Source organism: Bombus pascuorum, chromosome 8 (genome assembly GCF_905332965.1).
Source record: "Bombus pascuorum chromosome 8, iyBomPasc1.1, whole genome shotgun sequence".
NCBI classification, from domain to species: Eukaryota; Metazoa; Arthropoda; class Insecta; order Hymenoptera; family Apidae; genus Bombus; species Bombus pascuorum.
The window spans coordinates 1,951,019-1,974,063 of record NC_083495.1 but is presented as its reverse complement, the minus strand read 5'-3'; the positions used below and the strand labels follow the sequence as shown (position 1 = coordinate 1,974,063).

At 46.0% G+C, this 23,045-nt stretch overlaps 2 protein-coding genes across 2 annotated transcripts in view; one reads left to right on the top strand and one right to left on the bottom strand.

The window, feature by feature from the left end:
- Positions 1 to 23,045, bottom strand: part of LOC132910065 (5'-AMP-activated protein kinase subunit beta-1) — a 259,654-nt gene that overhangs the window by 191,583 nt on the left and 45,026 nt on the right. The gene's annotated exons all lie outside the window — the stretch shown is intronic.
- On the top strand, positions 16,589 to 18,948 carry LOC132910067 (juvenile hormone acid O-methyltransferase). Its single transcript, XM_060965512.1, has 5 exons — positions 16,589 to 17,088; positions 17,150 to 17,321; positions 17,395 to 17,527; positions 17,600 to 17,747; positions 17,926 to 18,948. Exons 1-5 carry the CDS (start codon positions 16,902 to 16,904, stop codon positions 18,126 to 18,128), a joined length of 843 nt encoding a protein of 280 aa, XP_060821495.1. The 5' UTR covers positions 16,589 to 16,901; the 3' UTR covers positions 18,129 to 18,948.

The following is a 23,045-nucleotide window of genomic DNA, read 5'->3' as shown; positions in this document are numbered from 1 at the left end:
GGTCATTCAGGGTTATATTTGCAAACCGATAGGATCGGGGAGATAGGATTGTGCGTTGGTCCGTGTCTCGTCCTGCGCACTTGTATATTCGCGATAACGCCGTCCGTTCTCTCCCTTCTCCGCTTCAACCCTCTCGCTTTCTGCTCTTCTCTCTCTCTTACTATCGTCCAGTTTACCCGATGTATATTTCACGCGACTACTTACCGCGTTTCGATCTTTATTCGACTTTTCAAAGATCTGGCCGCGAGTGCTCCTAGATTTTCTGACAGATAACGGGCGAAACAAAGCAACCCAGACTGCCTTTCCCTTTCGGATTTGATTTTTTTCTTTTGCGTACGCCCTTCCGTTCATAAATTACAACTGCGCCGCGATAAGAGGACTCGATCTCTCCGCGAGTGCTTCCGTAACGGTGAAAGAACGTCCGAGCGTTATCGCGTTCTTTGGGAAAGATTCGTAGAAAAACGCAAGTACTCGAAAGAGACGTTTCCAAAATAAAAATCGAAATCAACGAGATATCGATAGGTTCGCGACGGTCATCGATCCGTCTACGGTTTGGCAAAGGAGAAGCGAAGCGGGCACACCTACACACGTTCGATCCTCCACCGTCCTAACTAGCCCGGGCTAATTAATTAATCATGCGCCTCCTTCCGCGCTCAAGTCGGGCTGCTTATCCGGAAGCCTCGCCGAGCTAAGTTTACCGTCAAGTTGCGTATCTTCGGTATTGTCGGCAACGGTTTGGTCGAGGTGTCGAATGTCTCGTACAGACGCTGCTCCGTCCTTCCTTCCGTCCTTCCTTCCCTCTACCCTTTAACCCCATCCCGCTCCAACACCCTCGACCTCCTCGACTCAGCTCGCTCCACCCTTTTCGTCTTTGCCTACTAGTTCTCCGTACCTCGACTTGCCTCTCATTATCTTGATTAATTGACCGATGGACTCTCGCGCTTTCCTTATCCCGCTTGCTCTTCCTTCACCGCGTTTCTTCTCTTTAACGCCTCTTTCTCTTACCCCTTTTTCTTACGGCCATCTATCGTCCGACTCTCAACCATACTCTTGTCATCTACCGTGTTTTCGCCGGGCAATTATAACGCCAAGTTCTAAGACGCTGCGCTTTTTCCTCGTTAACTACACACACGCGCGCACGCGAAGGAGTCCGCTACGAAAACATCTTCCTCGTCATCGTGAAGAAGAAGCGGCGCTTAACCTCGGATCGGTTAAGATTTCGTGCGAAAAAATTGATCGACCGCGCGAAGCAGCCTGCGATAACTACTTACCCGCCACGGGGTCGTTATTTTATTATGAACGTCCTCGCGAGAACGATAGACAAAAGCGCGGGAAAACTTGCAGCAGCCCTTCCTTCCTCTCGCTGCTTCGGATCGCTTCTTTCTAGGGATGATTCAACCTCGGCGCCACCACTTGAAGCTCAACAAAGAGGCAAGCAAGTATCGGACGAGTCTTAATTTAAAGTTAAAATTAATTTCTCACAGCTTGGCTGGCTGCTGCGCTCTCCGTACACTCACGCTGCTACTTCGTATTTTGGGGACCGTAATCACCAGCATCTTTAGCTTTCCAATAACTTTTGCTTTGTCACGTTTCGTGGAGGAAATACGATTCGAAGGATCGAACGGAGGAATTGATTAGCACCGAAACGGGACTGATTAAAAGGAATCCCTGATTAGTCGAGACGAGTCGTCTAAAAAATATTTACAGGCGGAATCCGAGGCTGCAGGGGGCGAGGAGGCAGCGTCGACGGTTAAATTAAGAGAGTCAAAGGAACTCGACATAATTAAATCGCGATAATGATGCAAAGAATATCGTCGGGCTTTTGCTTGGTGCGCGCGCGCCACGCCAGCAAACCCTTCGACCAACCGCTCGCCTCGACTTTGGTTCGCTGATTATTTTGTCGAGCGCTTTGATATTCAAGAAACAAGCCGCCCCCGCGAGCTTCCCGTAATTATCGGCCGTCTTTAAGACGTCTTTTGGGTTGCCGGCTACGCGAACGGAACGCCGCGATTTCTTTCAACTCCCGACCTCGAATCTTACACGAACTCGCCCACTATTTAGGCCCGAGGGAAATCGTTCATCTTTCGCGCTTTGTACCATCTAATGAATTTAATCCCCTTCGCTTACGTTTCCGAATTCATTCATTTCGCTATTTCGTTGTTCCAGCGGTGGCAAGATTTTTCTCGAAAGAACACGATGCTTAAATCGTGCAAGCAGTCGACCACTGCGTCAGTGGAAACCACACCCGAAAAGCAAGAAGAGAGAGAAGGGATGTTCGTGGAGGTCGATCGAGTCGATCAAACAAGCGAAAAACGATTTCCATTCGATTTGCCGAAGAAGTTAGGCGCTAAATGTCCGTACGTAAGGGACGTAACCGAGCTGAGTGAACGCGAGGGCGCAACAGAAAGAGGGGGCAGAGAGAGGGAGAGAGAGAAAACGCACAAAAGCCCATGCATACAAATGGTATGCTAACAAGATACATTTGTCTATGGTGGTGTGTGGCCCGGCGTTAGTAGCTGCGCTCAATGTTGTCGTGCAAGGTAACGGTGTTAGTATGGAACCACCCCCGCGAGTGACGTGCCCCTGTACTCTAGCCCGGAACCTTTCTTCCTCGTAAGCAGATTTATAGATCGATTATAGACTTCGCTTATGATTGGAACCATTTGCATGATGTAGGTATATACAGTCGGCAGCCTCTTTCTTCTACGACCTCCCTTCGCCCATTTTGCTATGCATTTCTCCGTTTCACCCCGCTGTCAGCTTTCTTTTTCTCTCTCATTCATCCGCTCCGCGACCATCATGAATCATCCGCGCCAACTGCTCTCTTATGGTTTCATGCGATAAACGTTTGATGCGCGGTGAGCGATGCGTGTAACGCGGTTCTTTGCATATTCCATGCTTCTCGGCCGAGCTCACGATATTTGACAACGTGCCACCCCTTTCGATATACACTTATTCTCTCCCTCTCTTTCCCGCTCTCCTCTGCTATCCGTAGATTCTTTTAAGAACATTGGGAGAAATAAAACGAAATTCTAACGAACGTAAAATAATCAAAACAAAGAGAAATTTGTAAGTTTTCATTAGACTCGTCGAATATAGGATATCGAGTCTTTGTCGAGGGATTAATCGATCGATTCTAAATCCTACGAATGCTAAACAGAATCCAATAGATGAGAAAGTCAGAAGGACTGGCTCTCGCGAGGGTGCTCCGCTCGAGGAAAGACAAACCCAGTACCCAAGTTACCCTCGTTCGCACTCGTGATTGATTAACTTCTTTTTTTCCTGAAGAGAACGAGGACGAGAAACGTAATTATAATTTTTATTCATTACCGAGAGCTGGGGATCGTTTCGTTTGATTCCCCATTTAGAGTCACTCGCTTGCGGTCTCGAGATACGATTCTTTTCAACGCACGGACCTTCACCGTCGCTGGGTAATCAATATTCATTTACATCGCGGAGGGCGCTCTCAGGGATTAACCGTCTACGAGACACGCTAATCAGCGATATCGCGTGTCCTTTCCTCCGAGATCGATCCCTTTTGAGAACAGACGCGGCCGATCAAACTTACAACGACTCACTCTTCCTCACGATAATTAAAATGTAATTTGTATTCCAGCGACAATTGATATTCCAGTAAGATTATTCGATTTCAACATTTATAGCTAATCGATACGAGATTCTTGCCCCGTCTCTATATACCATTGTCATTAACGTAATCACCGATGAACGATTAAAAATGTTAAAAACCACGTCGGACCGGTCTCGTCCCGTTCTCCAATCTTTCCATCTCAGCGCACCTCGATCGCCATTCAACCACCAACAGCCAACCTCTCGCGTTACTTTCTTCCCGCCTATTTTTCTTTCTCATCCTCTTATCTCCCTGCTCGACTCCTTAGCCCGTCGCGAGATTCATTTATCTTGTAATTAGTTCCTAGTCTTTGTGATCGCTAGCATGGGAACACGCCTCGGAAAGAAAGCGAAAAAACGAAAAGACAAAACGACGCGAGGGATCTGTGGAGAGAGAGCAAGCGAACCGGAAGCAAACGCGCCAAGAGAATCGAATGGTGGTTCGTTTGGCCGACAGCTCGCGCCCGTGCCAAACGATTCGTCGAGAACGATGATTCCACTCGACGTGAACAATAACTTTAAACCGAATCGAACCCCCGAGACATCCGGGAGTGGCTTATTTGCATACCGACCTGAAAATCCCGCACCCTCTGTCATTCCAAGTCACCCACTCGACATAAGGTGGCCTCGTGCCGTTCTTTCCTTCCCGATTTTCTCCCCCCTCCCCCGCCCCCGCCAACCCTCTCTCATCCCACTTCACCGCTCACCCACACGCGCGTATCGCATAAAAATACAAACCCTCACCCCGCTGCCTCGCTTGTTCGCGATCGTTTAGCACTTTGGCGTAATTTTTTTCCACCCCCGGTATTTGCATAGCTACGCCGTCCCCTTCAAGACAATCTACCGATAAAAATCGATGCCGCCTAATCGAACGAAAACACTCGACGCTCATTATTTGTCGATTCGAACATGACTTTTCTCCGTTCTCGATTCTTGCAAATGCGGATGAGTCGGTTGTTATCGAAAACGATAACGGATTTTGATTCACGAGAGATTCGTTGAGATAGCGGTCGCGTCTATTAATTCTTGAACGTGGAAAGTTCGGCTAACAACGCAATTATAACATAGAAAACAAGACTACTACGTGTAAAGAATTTCAAACATTCCAAGTCATAGATGTTGTATCGTATCATCCATTGAATAACAAGGATAAACATTTATGCGAATAAATTTGCAAGACCCTGTCGGTATCTGCTAATTTACAAATCCGCAATCGTCGAAGAAATTTCTAAATCGTCCAGCGTTAAATATCAATGTATCATTTAGTTAGTATATATGTGTCAATTACCTTATATATATAGATTAATTAATTTTCGTTATAGTTGCCTCGAGTTCGCCTCGCTTTTATATTTATTTCTATAACAAAGCTCACGAAACTCCAAATTCATGTACACTATGGCCAGTATAAATACATATCCATAAAATAGCTATCTTCCAAGACACGCAATGATATTGCGAACAAGACCGCCTCTCGTGACGTATTTCACGGATTGAGAAATGGTCTTAACAAACAAAGGAAAGATAAAATCGAAATACGGTCCAACGTTTCACTAGGAATACAACGCGGATCGAACGGCGCTATTCCTCGTTAATGGGGTGAGATCGCGAAAATGTATCCTCCCGGAAGAGAGTGCGTGCAAAGGAACGCCGTGAGTACCTGTAAGTCAACGTAATGCGAGACTTCCATACTTCCACCATAGCAAAGTATAAGAGGCGCCTAACGCGAGGAGGTTCGCCACTATCGATGACCTATCCTCGAGCTTCCGTGGTTTACTGCTACCATTACTTCATGGATAACACCCCGGAATAAAAATCTTTATAACCTTACTCTGCTCTCTCTCCGTTTCATTGCAACAGCGTGGCGTCCATCTCCAATGTGCTTGTTCCAGATTGGATATTGTCTCATCTACGACACTTCCACGCTTCTACGCTTCGATACGGTATCCCTGGAAGATTCACTGACACCCGCAATTGCTAATCAACACCTAAAAGCAGTACCGAGTCTCACCGATACGCTCCTCGCTTAACGTATATTAGTTTGGACTAAAATTTCAAGGTTAACGACGAACGAGTTCATATATTTTCGTAAACGATACGAACCGCGTGTCGAAGGGATCCACCAGGCACTAATATGGCGATCGTCAACGGCATTACTTAACAACTCGTCGCGATTGCACCTGATCAGACGACAAAGATGCAACAAAAATAACACCATGAAAATTCGAACGATGTACACATCGAAGAAATTACGAACAATAGCACGCCGCGAACTAACGCTCCCAACTATCCTTGAGTCCTTGAAACAACGCTCGACATTTACAAAGTTGTTAAATATATTCGACTGTTGGAATGTTTACGAGTCGCGCGGTTGAAAATTGTCCACTAGCGGTCGCTCATATACCGCCATCTATGGGCACGTCAGGCGAATCACAATGCAGCAGAGTTGCCCAGCTGGTAGAGAAACTCGTGAACGGCGCGGAACATGCACGCGAAATTACTAAAACTTTAGGAGACAGTAAATTAAACGGAATTCCGGCTGCACCGTCGACATCGCGTCGACAAGGTTGTTCACGAAAAACCGATCGACATTGTTTCCCGTCGCGTATAAAGCGCGTTTCTATCGCTCGCGTATCCCATAAAGAGTAGAGCCACGAAAATCTATCGCTCGAAACGAACATCTCGTTTACGCGTATTTCCCCTTTCCATCTCGATTTTTATTTAATCACATTGAGATCTTACTGGCAACAGGAGGGGAAAAGGAGAGAGTTCAGAGATAAGGAAAGGCGAGTGTTAAGTAGCAACCAAGAGATAAAACCTTTTCTCCTGAGAATCGATTCAAGAGTATGAAGAACGAAAAGAAAGGAGATCCGTAGAGTAGGAGCTGGTCGTCTGGCCACATTTACCCCTGTATGCGGTAGCTCATTCACGCTTGCACACGCTCTTTTGAAAAAATAAAGCGAAGTAGACCGAGTTCGCGCCCGCGTTGACTTTGTTTACTCCGTGGAAAACGGTAGTAGAACCGCGGGCAGCTAGGGCTGCGACGGTTCATGCTCTCGACGAATATGGAAAGGGTGAAGAGGACGGGAAGGAAAATGACGAACCCGCCGGAGGATGAAGAGAAAGAGACCACGAGAAGAGTACGGCGGAGGTGTGCTAGCCAAGACTTCGACGAACGTGTGGAGATAGCGGAGGGTGTTGAGGATATTGGGGTGCAAGAAGGGGGCGGAAGGCGGGTGGTGGCGGTCGGTGGTGCAAAGGCAGACGCCTTCCCTGGTTTCATTAACCCCACGCATTCATAATCTCGAGTGTGTTGGACGTGCGAATATAGATTGAGATGGGAATGAGACCGTTTTGTCTGGCGAATACTTGAGGCGCGAAGCGTCAGGAGAACGCCGCTCAAAGGGGTGAATTTGAAAGAGGAACTCGCTTGCCGCGCTCTGTTTGGCGGGTAAATAGGCAGTCGATTGGTCCCCCGAAGACGACTGACTCTTTCCGTGTCTCGAGTAGCGAACCTCGACCCACCAGAGGATCGTACTCGACGCTTATCCGGTGATCTAAGCGAATTTTCCAGATCGGATATGCGCCTAATCGACGGGAGGACGAATCACCGAGTGCCCTCGAACGATAGATCCAAGGATAACGCCGTCGTTCGTTGCTTCTCTTTCCTTCATCGACTACTCTACTAGCCAATTTACCTTCTCGAGTTTTCGTATGATCAGCTATTGACCTATTGAAATAGCATCGAGATATCAGAGAGTGACGACATTCTTTAATGATAAATTTCTGAGTTTCAAATGATGAATTTGATCGATCCATTCGTTTATCTATGCCGTCGATTTTTCAGTGAATTACCTTTTCTTGAAGACGTTAGTTACAATTGCTATTGGTCTCGAAAGTTGGTTTTACCTCGCAAAAACAAGCAATCAAATGATAAAAGAGGATAACAGGATGTAGAGGGAAATAGTTAAGGGCAGTTAATTACGGAAGAATATGGTTAACGACAAAATCAAAAAGAAGTAACACGCATGGGAATGAAGCAGAAGAGGAACACGATGAAATAGCAGAACGGCCGTGAACTCGTATCTAAAATTCTCATTGGGAAGGGAAAAACTAGACGAACTATAACTGGAGAAGAGAAGAGAAGAGAAGAGAAGAGAAGAGAAGAGGAGAGAAGAGAAGAGAAGCAAAGAGAAGAGATGACGGTTAGAAAGGGAATGAGTGGAAAGGGGTAGCGCGGGTGGGTGTCGGCAGGTGGGCAAGAGGGTGAGTCGAAGAGACGGTAGAGGAAGAACGTTGGGTAGGGGGAGTGAGCGAGCGAATGCACGAGTAAGAGAGGGACTGGCTTGGGGTGTGCTGTATGTAGCCGGGTCGATTCAGCCCCGGGCACTCGACTCCAAGCTACCTCTATCTGCTGTATTCCCTCTATTCTCTCTCTCCCCGCAAGCATCGCCACGGTGTTACCTACCGATCGTACCTCCCTCGCGCTCTTGCCCTCAGCCTCGCTTCGCTACCTCCTACACCACCCCCTCCTCCTCCTCCGTATCCGCCGCCTCGGCCGCCTCTGCCTCCTCCAGCCGTCCACCCTGCTGCGGTTCTGCCACTAGGTCTCGATACAACTTCCCCAACGACTACTACTCGCGTGTTCCTCCTATCGGTGCTACCAGTTCTGCACAAGTGCCAGGAGAGTCGAGAAACTCGGGGAGTTGGGGAGTTCGGGGATACCGGTGGAATGAGTTAAGAATTCACTTTCCGAAACCTGTCACGTCGGAAGCGCAAATTTCCCGCTCGTCCTCGAGAAACGCGACTAAGGACCTCTAGCTTCGTGCTTGCATATTTTTGATATGCAATTACGCGACCTTGAGCTTTCACCCTCCACCCACCCTGCCACCATACTCCACGTTTAATGATTCTCCACGTAGTAGCTTCATTCCCGACGATTTACAAAAAGACGAAAGCAAATCGCGTTACTTTTCTTCTGAGAGAACAGCAAACAACCATACCGTGTCCGAGACGAAGGGGACCAAACTAGAAATCTCGTCAGCTGTATAATGTCGAGCGTGGTAAATCGAGCCGATGACGAGCGGAGATTAAACGGGACGAATAATCGGTGCCTTTGAAGCTCTTTTATGAAACGAAGAGCCAGAAAGAGGCTTGGTACCCCCGAAGGCCATCGAGTTCGCTCGGAGGCATCGACACCGTCGAATCCATAAGTAGTCCTCGATGGATCCTCGACCCCTTGACTGGAGGGTCGAAGTTTCTTGGTTGTATTTCGCAAAACGGAAATGGCAAGCGATGGCAGCGAAGGCAGTCAGGCGGGACCAAAGTCGAAGCCGGGACGCCTAGGAAACAAGAGAATCGTTGGTATAGTAGGGGCGGTTCTCCAAGCGGGTCCGTTCAGGGGTGGCCGAAGTACTCGGTTATTTGTACGCAGACGTAAGCCACCTGGCCTTTCGCGCATTGGTTTCTACGTCTGTGCCGTTTGTCTGTACGTCTGATGACGTCAGTTACGAGGCTCCACCCAAGGTGGTGGTGGATATGTCGGGGTGCTCGTTGCCTACCTCCGCTTCCGCCAGGGTGGCAGAACGAAGAGGGGGTGGTAGCCGTGTCGGTAGTGGTGGCGATGGCGGTGGTGGAGAGAACGGTAGAAGCTAGATTCTGGAAAGGCGCTTGCGCGAAACCGCTGGATCGTTTATTTGTATCTGTCATTGCCAGCTAAGGGGAAGAGGAGGGAGAGACCACTTTCAAGATCCCCTTCCTTTTATTCCTCTTATTCCGCTTCTCCGTCTTTTCCGCCGTCCCCCTTGGTTCGCCACGACGCCATCGTGCCACCGAGTGGCCGTGGCTACCGGCAAACTAATTTATTTCTACGTATTACCATTTTTGTTTACCATATCTATACTGTATTCCTGCGTCTGGTATCCTGATCAACTGACTACTCGATTGCTCGTCCAACGAAGGTACATACTACTTGACGACGAAAATCGACGGTCCGAACAGTCGACCTTTCTGTTTTCTACCAAGGCGACGTTTTTTATTTTTGATAGTCGATAAAACCAAGCTGCTTCTCGTGGAAAGCTCACGGGGAGAAGTTCTTTTCTCGGGCTTTGCTGTTAAGTGGTGCCGAACAGAAAACTCCCCGGCAGCCAGCCGACCGATCCTGTGGTCTAGACTAAAGGGTTTTAACCCACGCTTGCCCTCGCGCCTCGCTTCTTTCTCCGCCGTTAGTTAGAGGAACGTCGAGGCGAGAAAGATTAAAGGAAAAAAGGAGGAAAGAAAAAGAGTGAAAAACAAAAAGGGGATCGGTCTCGATAGACGAGCAGAGAAAGAGGGAGGAGAGAGAGGCAGGAACGTCGATGGGTGGAAAGTGTGCTCCGAAGTTCATGTCCCGGGCTTCGGAAGAAAAATACCGGCGGGAACCGCGTAATTTGAAATTCGATTAAGCTGAATTGGCTTTACGGAATATGCGGGTAAATAGCGCGAAAGAATGAAAGGACGTTTGACGCTTTAGCAGAGGCGAGCTCGGAGCTGGAACGCGGCTCATGCGCCTGTGCTCACGCTCGCGCTCACGGTCGCGATTTTATAAAGACGTTTCAACGAAGATTACCGGTATACGGGGCGAAAAATCAACCGGCACTCAACGGCATGGTACTCGTTTCCCCGGCGACACCAAGAGCGCTTTGATGAAACCAATTAGCTCGTTTTTAACGACACGCCGTACGAGCCCTCCGGTTATAGGAGCGCGAGTAAAATGTCAACCCCAAACTGCTCTCGATTCCCATGGCTGGAGGCGCGTACAGGTGTTACGGTAACCTTGACTTATAAAAATAAACGGCTCACGCGATTAACCGTAACGAACGCTTTAATCGCGCCGCTGCTATTCCCGCCGCTTCTAAAATCCACGAGAAACGTTGTCGCGTACCATCACCGAATGACGTCATTTCAGATACAACAGCTTACATGTGGAATAAACGAATTAGCTAGAAGGGACCGTCAATTTAAAAAAAAAAAGAAAAAAAAAGGGAAGCTCGTATAAAGCCCGATCAGTTACGTCTTTGCCGATGCAAAGTTCTCCAAATTTCTTAATCCTCATAATACGATAGTAATTTCCAAAACCACGATATTCATCGCTAAAGGACATAAAAAGGAAGAAGAAGGAGAAGGGAAGGAGAAGAAATTAAAGCAAGAAATTAAAGAAAGGAGAAACAACGCAAGAGAAGAGTGCAGTAAACAGCAGGAGAAGATAGTGCCGCGACCAAGAGGGATGGAACGGATAAAGTAGTGGAGAGGGTAGTGGAAGGCAGATTGTAGGGTGGAGGGAAAAGAGCGGAGGTAAGCAGAGGGAGGAGAGTTTAAGTGCTACCGAGTGTCTACCTCCTTGTGGGATCGAAGCCAGGACTCACTCCGGGTCTCTATCTGTGTCTCTTTCTCGGATCGAAGCAAGGCGGCCCTCGCCCTCTCTTCGTCCTCGTCCTCATCCTCATCTTCGTCCACATCGCCATTTCCCTCCCCCGCCATCCTCTGCCGCCTGTCCCCGTCTTCGTTTTCCTCCCAGTTCCCTCTCGACCTCTTCACAGCGCACAGACGTCCGTACACATTCACGTGCACACGGACAAAGACTCCGAGAGGGAGAAACTCCCTCTTTCCCTCGCAAATACAGAGATAGTCCAACGGGAATGGAAGAGGGAATGCAAGAGGAAAGGAGATGCACGGGAAAGGAAATCTCGCTCGTTCCTTTGCCCGTCTCTGTCGGTTTCGTAGGAAGCGGCAGCCTCTCCTGCTTTCTCCGTTCCTCCGTTCCTCTCTCTGGCTGTTTCATTCGGTGTATAGGTAGAGCGTGGGGCGTAACCAACCCCTCTAGAATCCGCATCGCGGCACCGACAGTCGGCATTCGTCGTGCCATTGGCCCCGACGACACTCGGAAACCCAATGGAAAGCGCAAATACGATGCCGACTTCCGGTCCGTGAAACGAATTCGGGAAACTGCCGATCGCGCAGGGCCGTTCCTGGTTTCGCCTGCTCATCTCCACACGCTTTATATCCACCCCCGTTGCACGGAAAACGAGTCTCCTCTCTTTCTCTCTTTCTACCGTCTCTCTTCCATTACTCCCGCAGCCTCTTTTGCCACACCTGTTCGCAGTCACATCCGAATGCTGGAAACTCGACGATTGGTCGCGGGACTGTCGCCTCGGTCTCATTGGGCGATCTCAGTTTTCCTTCTTCCACTACAAAGGAAAACGTTCTTTCACGATTGCCTGCCTTCTCTCGCGACGAGTCGCGAACATCCGTGGAAAAGGTGGAGCGTCAACGCACTGACATTTCTGTTCGTTTTCGAGGTGCGCCGCTACGGAAGGAGGCAATCGAGTTCGCCAAAGTAGTATGGCCGTGATATAATTCAGACGGAGCGCGAGAAACCTTTCGTTTGAGAGGAGAGCCTATAACTACAAAACATTAGGGCTCGGTTTAATGGTCGACCGTGATCCAGTAGAACTGCCATAGGGTCGGTGGCCATTAATAGCAACTCGTAAAAGCTATAAATTTCGTCGAATTTCTAGAAAGTCCATTTCGAAGGATTTCTAGTTTTAGATGTTTCTAATGGAATAACTTTCTTGAAAAAGACTGATAGTCGAGTGTAGTTCCGCGGTCATTGGTACCGCGGACGATTTTTTAACGCGAAAATAGGTAGACCGAAAGATGTCGGAGGTGTTGAATGCGATTGCGTTCTCTATCGATCCTGAAACACAGTCTTCTTAAAGAGATGTAGCACTATCTTCGTGCGAAATACAAAGCTGTGTGCGGCAACACGGGTCAATCTTTAAAGACAAGAAACAAGCACTGGTATTTTTATTCCCGACCGCGATATCTGCCCTGTTCGTTACGAACCGAAAGATAATCTTACGTCGATGATACTCTGAAGTAGAAGCCCGGTATCATGGCACGTCTCGCTCTGCGTTTTTCCAACCCCTTCTCGCTTTAACGTCGCGAGTTTTCATGAAACTTTCTCTCGAGAACTTTACTTTCCGTAGAAAAGCTGCCGGCTAAGAGGACCGGCTTTTTTACGCAAAGGAAAATTCGTGGATAAAGACGCCGGACGAGGTGGCGACAGAAATAACGTCGGAGCATAATTCTTTCGCAGTTCTTCCGTTCGTTCGGATGCTCGCGAATTCTTGCGAAGAGACACGGGGCCGCGAGACGAGCCACGGTATTGGATAATACCAGGGGCAGCCGGCTTCTGCGAGAGAACCATCCATTTAAAATGTCTCCCTTAAATCTCCAACACCACCGGCAACCACTACCATCACCGCTCTGCCGCCGCTGCCACCGCCACCATCTCCGTCTCCACCTCCACCGCCACCGGCGCTACCGACTTTCAGTAGTCGCCTCCAAGCTCACCCAACCTCCGGTGCCGAGGGCCTCCCTTGCACAGCCACCGGTTTCTTCCACCCCTCACTTTTATATCCACCTAAATCCATCCATTTTAAATGACGGATATTTTCTCCGAGCGACTGTATGGATTTTCATACTTTCCTCCGAAGGAGAGAAGGCGTGCATAGAACACGCGCTCACCGTTTGTCCGTTAATATTTTCGCACACGGCGAAGGGATGCTACTCCAACCCTTTTAACCAAAATCAACCTTTACGTTTCGGCGCTTGAAACTTTGACATCTAGTTACTCGTACACCCATTCTTCTACTTTCTGAAAATATTCTCTCATTCCTGCCGTTGTTGCTCTTTGTCTCGCAACGCGTAGGTCTTTTATTATCGCTTGGCAGCGATTCGACGCCGATAATAGAGATAAAATTTTGAAGGACAGGTATCCACGAAGAATCGAGAGGTGTGGGTCGTGGACAATACGCTACCGTTTATGGTTAGAACTCCGAACAATAGTAAAGTTACGAAAGAAGAGAGGTCACTTGTGTCACGCGCAAGTGTAAGCGTCGAATATGCGTAGAGAAGTTGCGGAGGGCAGGAGACGCTATAGATATCGAGCGACATGTATTATTGATGCGAAGATGCCATCGAGTAGCTTGTTTCCTTTTCTTCTTGTTTCTTCTCTTTTCTTCCATTCTACCAGCGAAGGAAACCTAAACAACGCGGCATCCAATGTATTACAGATTCGGTACGACCGAAAGTTCATCGTGTCGAATACGATTCTATCGGTGGTTCGCATTTGCAAAATTAGCAGAGAGGAGAAGCTGTTTCGCAGCACGGATAGCAAAGGTCAGCGTGTAACCCGCAATAATTACAAGTCTGGTACATTATGCACGGTCGGCCGAATGCGGAAGGAACGTCAGGTCTCCGGCGTCGAGGCTTCGAGAACCGAGTATATGTATACTAGAAGGGGACGCCGCCTTCTTCCATTAATCTCGCGGCAATCGAAATTAGCATAATTGACGGAGCGGAGAATAGCGGCCTGTTCGACTCTGAAACGCCATCTCGTATAATCTCTCCATATATCTCACTCAGTGTTTTCCGATAAAGCACGCATCCGCGAAAGGACCATCGACCTGACAATCGTCCACGCCATCAAGAACCCAGTCTGAGAAATCACGGAGTATCGTTTGAAATTGATTCGAAGTTTCTTAAAAGGTCCGCCGAATTATTCCCATATTCCTGTCAAGTCTTAAACGTAACGATACTGTTTTTAATTGTAAAAATTAAACGCAAAATCGAAATGTACTTTGACTTAAAATTTCTACTTTTTCCGGATGTGCCTCTCGCATTCCCTGTCTCTTTCTCTCTACCTATCCACGAGCGCTCATCTTCTCGAGCAAGACGTATCGACACGGATTTTTTTCCGCGTCAGTCATTTATCAAAGCCCTTCGTTCTCTCCGCCGTCTCCTTCATTCGATACACGCGAACCTAGAGACGAGGATTTAGGCAAAGAGACGAGACGAACGCGGGAAGAGAAGGATACGGAAAAAAAGAGCAACGTTTTTCCTTCTTCGTCCTTCCTCCTATTCGTTTTCCGAAAGGAAAAACGTTGCTTTCGTGGAAGATGAGAAAATCCTCGAATCTTGTGTAACGGAGTAGTAGTAGTACGGTACCGATAGAACACTTTGAAAGAAAAGGTGAGAGAGGTCGCGAGCAAGAGGCGGTCTCTATCTATCATTGCCTCGCGGGTTTCGCATCCATCTTCCTTTTCCACCTCGATCCGCCTTGTTCTACTCCCCTCGAGCCTCTCGCGCATCCTCTTCCGCCATACTGCGCCATTATTCTCTCCCTTTTCCGTCTCTCTGTCTGCCTATCCGTCGATCCTTCTATTGCAACGTGGTTTTATCTCGAGCAAGATTCGAGTCGAGTAAAATCTCGAAGGACCGACGAATCTCTCGGTTGAATTCTTACTCCACAACTGCAAAGCTCGCATAGACTCCGGAAGGTAGATACGCGTCATGAGCTTTTGTTGGCGCTTAAAGCAACAAAGGCACATGTTGCGTTAGTTTGTGCGTTATGTGGAAACAAATGGAAATTCGAGAATAGGGAAACAAGCAAAGCGGATCAACCCAGACTACTTTTTACACCGTGGCGTCAAGTGCATATCTGTCCCCAAAATCTGACTGCTGTAATCCTATTGTACGACTGAAATTATTCCAGTTAACCTGTTTAACGAAGAAACCACCCTTCGCCCTACGTATATAGGCCTGAGCTACGGTTATATTTAGGGTTCACGCGTATGCAAATACCAGGCTACAGCGTCCGAGAATGCAAATCCATGGCAAACGAAAGATAAGCGCTGAATCCCTGTGATCGATCGGAAGAAACGTCGCTCCAGTTTAATTTATTAATTACGCACCGTGGAGAGAAAGGGCGCAGGATCGCAGCAGCCGGACTATAAAAATAACGACGACACGCGCGCGATAAATACAGCATGCCGTAGCGAAACAAGAATACACGCTGAGAACCATCATCGGTATAACGAGGGCGGCTTTTAATCGAGCGAAAAATACAATGTTTGCGCTGCGAATAGACCTCGATGCTAGGTTCGATTTCCTAACGACACCTTTCGCTGGGTGGAAGTGGTGGTCAGAAAACAGTATATCCGAGAAATGCAGCGATTTCAACGTAAACTTTTAAATTCAGAAAAATCTGCACCATCCTTTATCAATAAATTTTACAATATCCCTATCTAAAAATATTTATAAACCGATCTCTGTTCATCATATAATGTATCTGCCAGATCAATCGCGACTTTTTTCCGGTTAATGGTCCCTATTACGAAGTTAAAACGACTACAAAACGGCAGTGTTACCAGGCCTACCTGGCAATCAGGCAAAATATTATTTGTACGAACGAATGCAGTCGGACTAGAATGCATATCAAACTGCAGTTCAAGTTTAGCCATTCGTGAATGTTCGGTAAAAATCGGACGATACCGAATCTACACGGCCCATAAACCGGCCGCGACTACTTTCCCCCCTTCGTCTTTGCACCACCTCATCCCTCTTGCGAAGTAGGTCCAGACCTATCCTATCAAATTTCGATGTTCTAAACGCACGGTGGACCTTCCGCTATACATTTCGTTATCGATATCATGGACACGGTGTAACTAATATACGCGAGTCCAACAGTTCCGATTCCATTTTCTTCCGATCGTACAAAGTCGATAACAGATAAATATTCATACACGAGGATCAAGTTGGCGAAATATTGACAACGTTCAAGCAGTTTAAGGAGCTGACGCTTAAGTAGAATCACGCTGGATACGACCGTCGTAGTCGAAGATCCGTAAAAGACGCGCGATCACGATAGATCTACGGCACAAAGAATGAAATAAGAAATAACAGGTCTTCAAAATTATTAAACGGACGAGGTACCGATTCTAAAACATTCCAGACATAAACATAGAAGACGTCATTCATCTTTCAAACGTGGCCATCTTCCACGCGTGACAAGAAAGAAAAAGAAGAAGAAGTGTAGGTAGTGGCAGAAGCAAAGAAAAAAGGAAGAGGAAAATAGTAAAATAAAAATATGGGAGAAGTATTTTTGTATGGCAAGAAGGTTATTTGTACGACTCACTGAATATAAATACCAAAGTTGGGTCGAAAAGTCATCAGTAGAAGATCTGGCAGTGTATCGAGTCAATACGTACTTTTGTTCCCACCTCCGGAACACCGAAGCCATTGTCACCAATCGACATAAGTTTTGAAATTTTCACGAATTGTCGTGGTCGAAGGTCCATAACCACGAGACACGTCGGAATTGTTCGATCGTTCGTTTCGAACTAAGTTTCGTTAGAAATTTATACATCATTAGAAAGATAAAAAGTCGAATAGAAATGAACACGGTAGAAGAATACATAAACGCGAGCAAGCTTCAGTACCGCGACGCGTTCGACATTGTCGAGGAATTCAAGGAAGAGATGTCCGAGATGAGAGGGAAGTGCATCGACATCGGTTGCGGACCAGGGGACGTAACGAACAAGCTGATCCTACCTAGGTTGTCACTGGAAGCGGAGCTAGTAGGTAAAGGAACAAGGGGAAGAGGATGGTTGAAGTATGGTGCAGACATCGTAAATGTTTGCAGGGACGGACATATCGAAGGTGATGATCGATTACGCAAGACAGAAGTACCAGGGCGAGAAACGCTTGTCGTTCTTGCAAATGGACATCGAAACCTTGGATTTACCTAAGGAGGAATTAGCCCAATATAGCAACGTACTGTCCTTTTATTGCCTCCATTGGTGTCAAAACTCTTGGTACTGTTCGATCCTAACTCTTCTACTTAATTGTTCTATCGTGCAATTTAACGTTCTTCGTTGTTGAATTTAGGAAGGCTTTCGACAATATTTACAAGTTGCTGCAACCAGGAGGAAAAGCTCTGGTTATGTTCCTGGCTTGGAACAGCGGTTTCGATGCCTACATGAGGATTCACGAGAACCCACTATACAAACCATATATGGAGGTAACGCGTCTAATAATATTTTTCCAATAATTCAGATTTTCTGAATAACTCAGCGAATCACTCTCGCTTCAGGACGCAAATCGCTTCGTGCCTTTTTTCCATCGGTGCAAAGATTCCCGAGCGACATTAAGGAAGATGCTGAAGGACGTAGGCTTCGAGATTCTACACTGTAGCAGGAGAGAAAAATGCTTCATTTACCAGAACATGCAAATATTAAAACGTACAGAATAGTAGTATATTGGTCAAGTATCATAACTATATAATTAAATCGCGTTTCCTAGCTGGCCATAATAAAACGAGCAAAGGAGCTTGAATAGCTGGGATCAAGAACAAAGTAACGGAAATATAGGTTGAAAAGGAGGTTACACGTTGTAAAAGCGGATCGATCATTGTTGCAGGTCATATGATTGCGGTTAATCCCTTCATCTCGCGGATCCCTGATCACCTCAAAGAGGAGTTCGAGAATGTGGTAGCGCGCGAAATAGTGAGCCAGATGATCCTATTCCCGAGCAAAAACGACAACGGTCAACAAGAATATAGTATTTTGGATAGATATCACATTCTTGTGGCGTATGTAAAGAAGCCTTCCGACACATGCTGAGAAATTCATTAATTTAATTTTGTTTTACGCGATCATAGGGATAAGAGTTTATCATTGTATCCGTCGTTATTAATAAAAAATAGTATTATTGATTCTGTAATTTCGTTGATTCTGTGACTGTCATCGACGACAATGGTAGTAGGACAAGGGAATATCAAAAGGAGAAGCGAGTCAAGACACAAGTAACAACGCGTATTGTTTCTATCACGCTAATCTTTATTATACGCTATATTCTTTGATTTTACAATACGGTACAGCCATTTATAGAATATCGTTAAAATTCATATATCGTCATACGGATATAAGTAGGTTTGTTATTATTTTTTGTGTTTTTGTTTTATGGTATTTACGATATCCATACAGGGAATAACAATTTTACTAACACTTCTTCCTAAAAAAGACACCCAAGTTTATAAGTCAGTTGACATCGATTGTTTCGGTATTCCGACGCTTCCTCCAAGTCCGAACAAATTTAATCACCATACTAGAAACGAGAAGAATATCGATGCGGCGTGAATCGCCAGGATTTCGTTTCACGCGATTCGGCAAAGAGTTCGACTCGTCACGTGGATGTTCTACTCGTTTACTCGAGAGAACAACGGTCGTGGATCACTCGACGAGAACGGTACCGAAACTCTATATGGAAACAACTCGAGATTGACTATCACGGATTAAAACTGACCGTCGTGAATCAGAGATCGATGTCGGTTAAAAGTTTCAACGTGCAGCATGTCTACGACGTTGTCTCTATTGCGTTTACATCTATAACACGGACCTATGCTTAAGCGAGAAACAATGTAAATGCGTCGAAATCGAAAAATATCCCAAAATATAGGAAAACAGTCCAAAGGGGGAACGATAACCGATAAGTCGCGGTCGCGATAACACGCGACTCGACAGAAAGATGGAAGTAGTATACATATATGTAAAAAACGACTCAAAAAAGTCTTATCGTTACGGAAGATCTGGTGCGAATTTTTCACTACGACGAAAGGGTTGATCGTCGCGTGAACAACTAGCGGAAACGGAGGGTCAGTTTGAGGAGTACGCGACAAATGTCGAATGAAGCTTTCGACAAACCCATAGATCGCGGGGACACGTCGATATCATGGCAGATCAACCAGAGAATAGAACACAGACAACGGTATAAAGAAACGAAAAGAATGGAACACATCCGTGCGAATCGACACGTAGCTCGCGTTCCACGGATTGAAAGAGATGAGCGTCGCAACGAGATTCTACAGCATCGCGGCTAGCCATCGATTACAGATAGTTTTCGACTCACGGATCGATGCTGTTCAATCTTGCTTAAAATACCTATCGAGTCTACGTTTATAAAATATTACGCGTAGTATTAAAGGAAATCAAGCACGCATTTACTTGAGTCTATGAACATCGTAGAATTTGCCTGATCGCTTATCATTATTTCAACCATAAAGGAAACATAGTACGACGAATACTAAAGAATACGAGACAAAGGGCGAATAAATTAAAGTCGATGCCCAGAATCGTCGTGGCTCCAGTGCTTTCGTATTTGCGATTGATTATCGAATAATCGAATGCTTTTGTGTTCAAAGATCTTAGAAATGAGATTCTACGTTGAAGTGGAAAACCGAACCGAAAACGCCGACCCAAGTTGCTTCTCGAAACTCCTGCCTTTTTGCGGAAGTTAGGGAAGCGAAATTATTGTCTGACCGTAACAGCTGCGTGTTTGTACGCGTAACACGCGTACCACGAAAAAGTAACTTTTTGCAGAAAATTAAATTACCGCGTTAAATCAATTGGCGCGCGGCGACGGTATAAAGTAGTTTAAAATATGTATCGGAACAAGATCTTGAGAACGTTACAACGAATAATTCTCCCCTGGCCGGTCTAATGTGGAAGCGACTCGTAATTTACGGTTAATAGGTACGCACGGTTTTGTACGGGCAATTAACAATAACCAGGGACGAGACGAGGGAGCCGAGTGGTAGCTCGTGGACGCGACCAAACGGCGAAACCCTTCATTTTCTCGGTGTGTTGCGTGACGGCCGACGAAAGAAATCGACCGTGCCCGTTGCGGCGTGGAAGCAACCCCAAGAGAAAACAAACTACGCGCGACACACGACCTGTCGTTCTAATTTGCGGAAGAAGAACGCGGTTATATTACGCGTCTCCACATCGCAAACGGATCGAGCGTTACTAATCGTCTGTAAATATTCCGCGACGATCGATACCGCTGTTTCTTACGCGATACATAGGGAACAATAAATTTAGCTCAAATAGCTTTCCAAGTAAGTGAGAAGAAAATATCGACGAACCAACCAGCCTGTTTCAAAGAAAGAAAGGCACAAACGCTTATGATACGATGCCGTGGAAATTGCGTTGCTTCGTGTCCCCGCATCAAACTATGGAGAGTCGTTTAAAGTGGAAGGCAAGAATAATCATGACGATACATGTTCGACAAAGCTAAAGAACTACATGTATAACAATAAGAACACTCTGCTCGATAATCGAGAGACAATGCGAGAAAAACAACTATTTAGAAGATCGCAAAAAGAACGAACCAGTCGATAGAATGAAAAATCACACCGAACATCGAAGAACATTCGAAGCATCAAAGAATTGACAGACTTGACGATCGGAAAACAACGGCTTGTTTGCAGAGTTTGGCATTTGAATGCGATAAGAAAGCGTGTCCCGTTCTCGCGTGCTTGTTTCTCTGCTCGCTTTTTGTCGCGCTTCGCGGTTCTGTAGAATAAGCTCACGGAAAACGTTGGACCGACAGACGAATCGAGTCAGGTACGAAGAATCGTTGTTTCACAAGAGATCCTTGTTATACGAGAGCCGGATAATTGTACGGTATCATAGAAAAAGATTGCGCGAGGTGGAAATTGTAACGCGAGACCATATAATAATCACGATCAAATTTTGGTTGACGCTTGTTCGAGCGAGACATTCTCCTGGGCATACGTAATTAACGAAACTCCTGGAAGAAAAGACTAAACGTCCTTTCAAAAATTCCACGCATGATATTTCAAAAAAAAAACGTGACCAACATTCCAAACCGTCATGATCGTCGATAGGCCGTTTCAAAATTCCTTACAACATACCATTGCAATGTGTACGTACGATCTGTACACCTTTTGTCGCGTCTCTTTTAATCGATACGCCGATAAAATGTGCGCGCAATTCGCACGAATCGCCGCCGTTCGATCAGCCGCGATCGTTCGTTCCGTCGGAAAACATATTTCAATTTTGGCAAGCTTCGCGATTCGGCAGCCGATACGATATAGCGAGTGTCGCGATTTTTCTTCGTACGGATTACGCGACGATGTATCGTATACAAGTAACACAAAACTAGCCTCGCATTAACTTTATATGAACAACGACTATACTAGTACTGCCACCTTTTCGCTACTCTACTATTAACAACATCAACAGCAACAACACATAATATATCAACATGAATATAATATCTGTCCTTGTAGCCTAGTTCTTTCTTATACTTATACATTAGGTACGTATGTAATATACATAATATACGAGCGCGTATACGCTGGCACAGATAGCAAATACATTCAGACGAACTGTTTCTCGAAGACGTTCCAATGGCGCTCGCGTACGCATTATGCATATTACAGAAATATAGGAAAAGGACGAAACGATGATCGTCCCAATTGAATTACGCGATATCTTTATGATATGGCGCGCGGAGAAAAAAAAATATTCAAAGAAAATGCATTGCGCGAGCCGAACCTGACTCGATTTTCTCGGAGGATTTTTGCACACCGGCTCGCGAGACCAAAATGTTTGCGGCAAAACTATAGATACGAACAATCGAAACGTATTCGACGCAGCTCGATATCGCCGCAACACGCGTAACCTGGTTAATCGAGGAACTAATTCTCTTCGCAGTTCGATTATTCGTAAAACGTTTCGCTCTCGTCTATACAAGCGTTTGGAGAAATTTACGCCCACGCATCGCCGCGATACCTGTACGGTTCTTGGAAATCTATCGAACATTGTGCTTTGCATCGAATCGTGAAAATCTTCTGGTACCCCAACTTCCTTCCTCACCCCGTTGAACCCGTTTGGTATCGCAAGGATCAGCGATGCGAGAGGCGTGCATCGTTGCGACTAAACGATCAGAAAGACATCGACACACGTATAATGTGTATACGAACATTACATATATATGTATACATATTATAATATATATATAAACTTCCGATAATCTTGTACGACTTAGCATAATGTACTATTGATTTCTCTCGCGTTAGAACGCTACAGGTAGTCCAATGGCTACCGCTACTTAATTAAATTATACCCGCTTACACTTACATTATCTCATCTTTTAATAGATTATCACTGATTTCCTCCCGACTTAAATATTCTCACCAATCGAGTCCACCGCAACGTATAACATTTTTCTTTTCCTTCTGCTCTTGTGGAAGATGGTAACTCGTTGAGAAATGCAATCACGATAAATCGACATAAACTTAAGGAAATGGTAACTCGACGTGTACGACCGTTTCATCCGGATGGAAATCTACAACTATGTTTAAGCGGACACGCTAAATTACCTAACGCTAAACTGATCCCTTTCTGCCGGATACGTAACATACGATAATACCCATCTTATACTAACAAAAATACAGTGTTTTGCACATGAATTAAACAGCCAGTTACTATAACATTGCGAGAGGTTTAGGAGACATTCTCACTGTGTTTCTCATAGAACTTGCAATTTTCGCTATCGTCATATCTATCGTCATATCTTTCCGTTATCGAGCGCATATTCTACTTCAGTCGACTAACTAAACCGTACGAGTCGTTCGCATATCTACTACCAGAAAAATTCTATGCCTCGAGAAAACAGTGTATACTCAATTCATACATCGTTGGTTGCATTGACTCATTGTAAAATCGTCCAAA

What these genes read in the sequence shown, in the direction of transcription:
- LOC132910067 (XM_060965512.1), top strand. Translation starts at nt 16,902, where the DNA reads ATGAACACGGTAGAAGAATACATAAACGCGAGCAAGCTTCAGTACCGC. An exon ending in TATACAAACCATATATGGAG is followed by an intron (nt 17,528 to 17,599) that starts GTAACGCGTCTA and finishes CTCTCGCTTCAG; the next exon opens with GACGCAAATCGCTTCGTGCC. An exon ending in GAACATGCAAATATTAAAAC is followed by an intron (nt 17,748 to 17,925) that starts GTACAGAATAGT and finishes TCATTGTTGCAG; the next exon opens with GTCATATGATTGCGGTTAAT.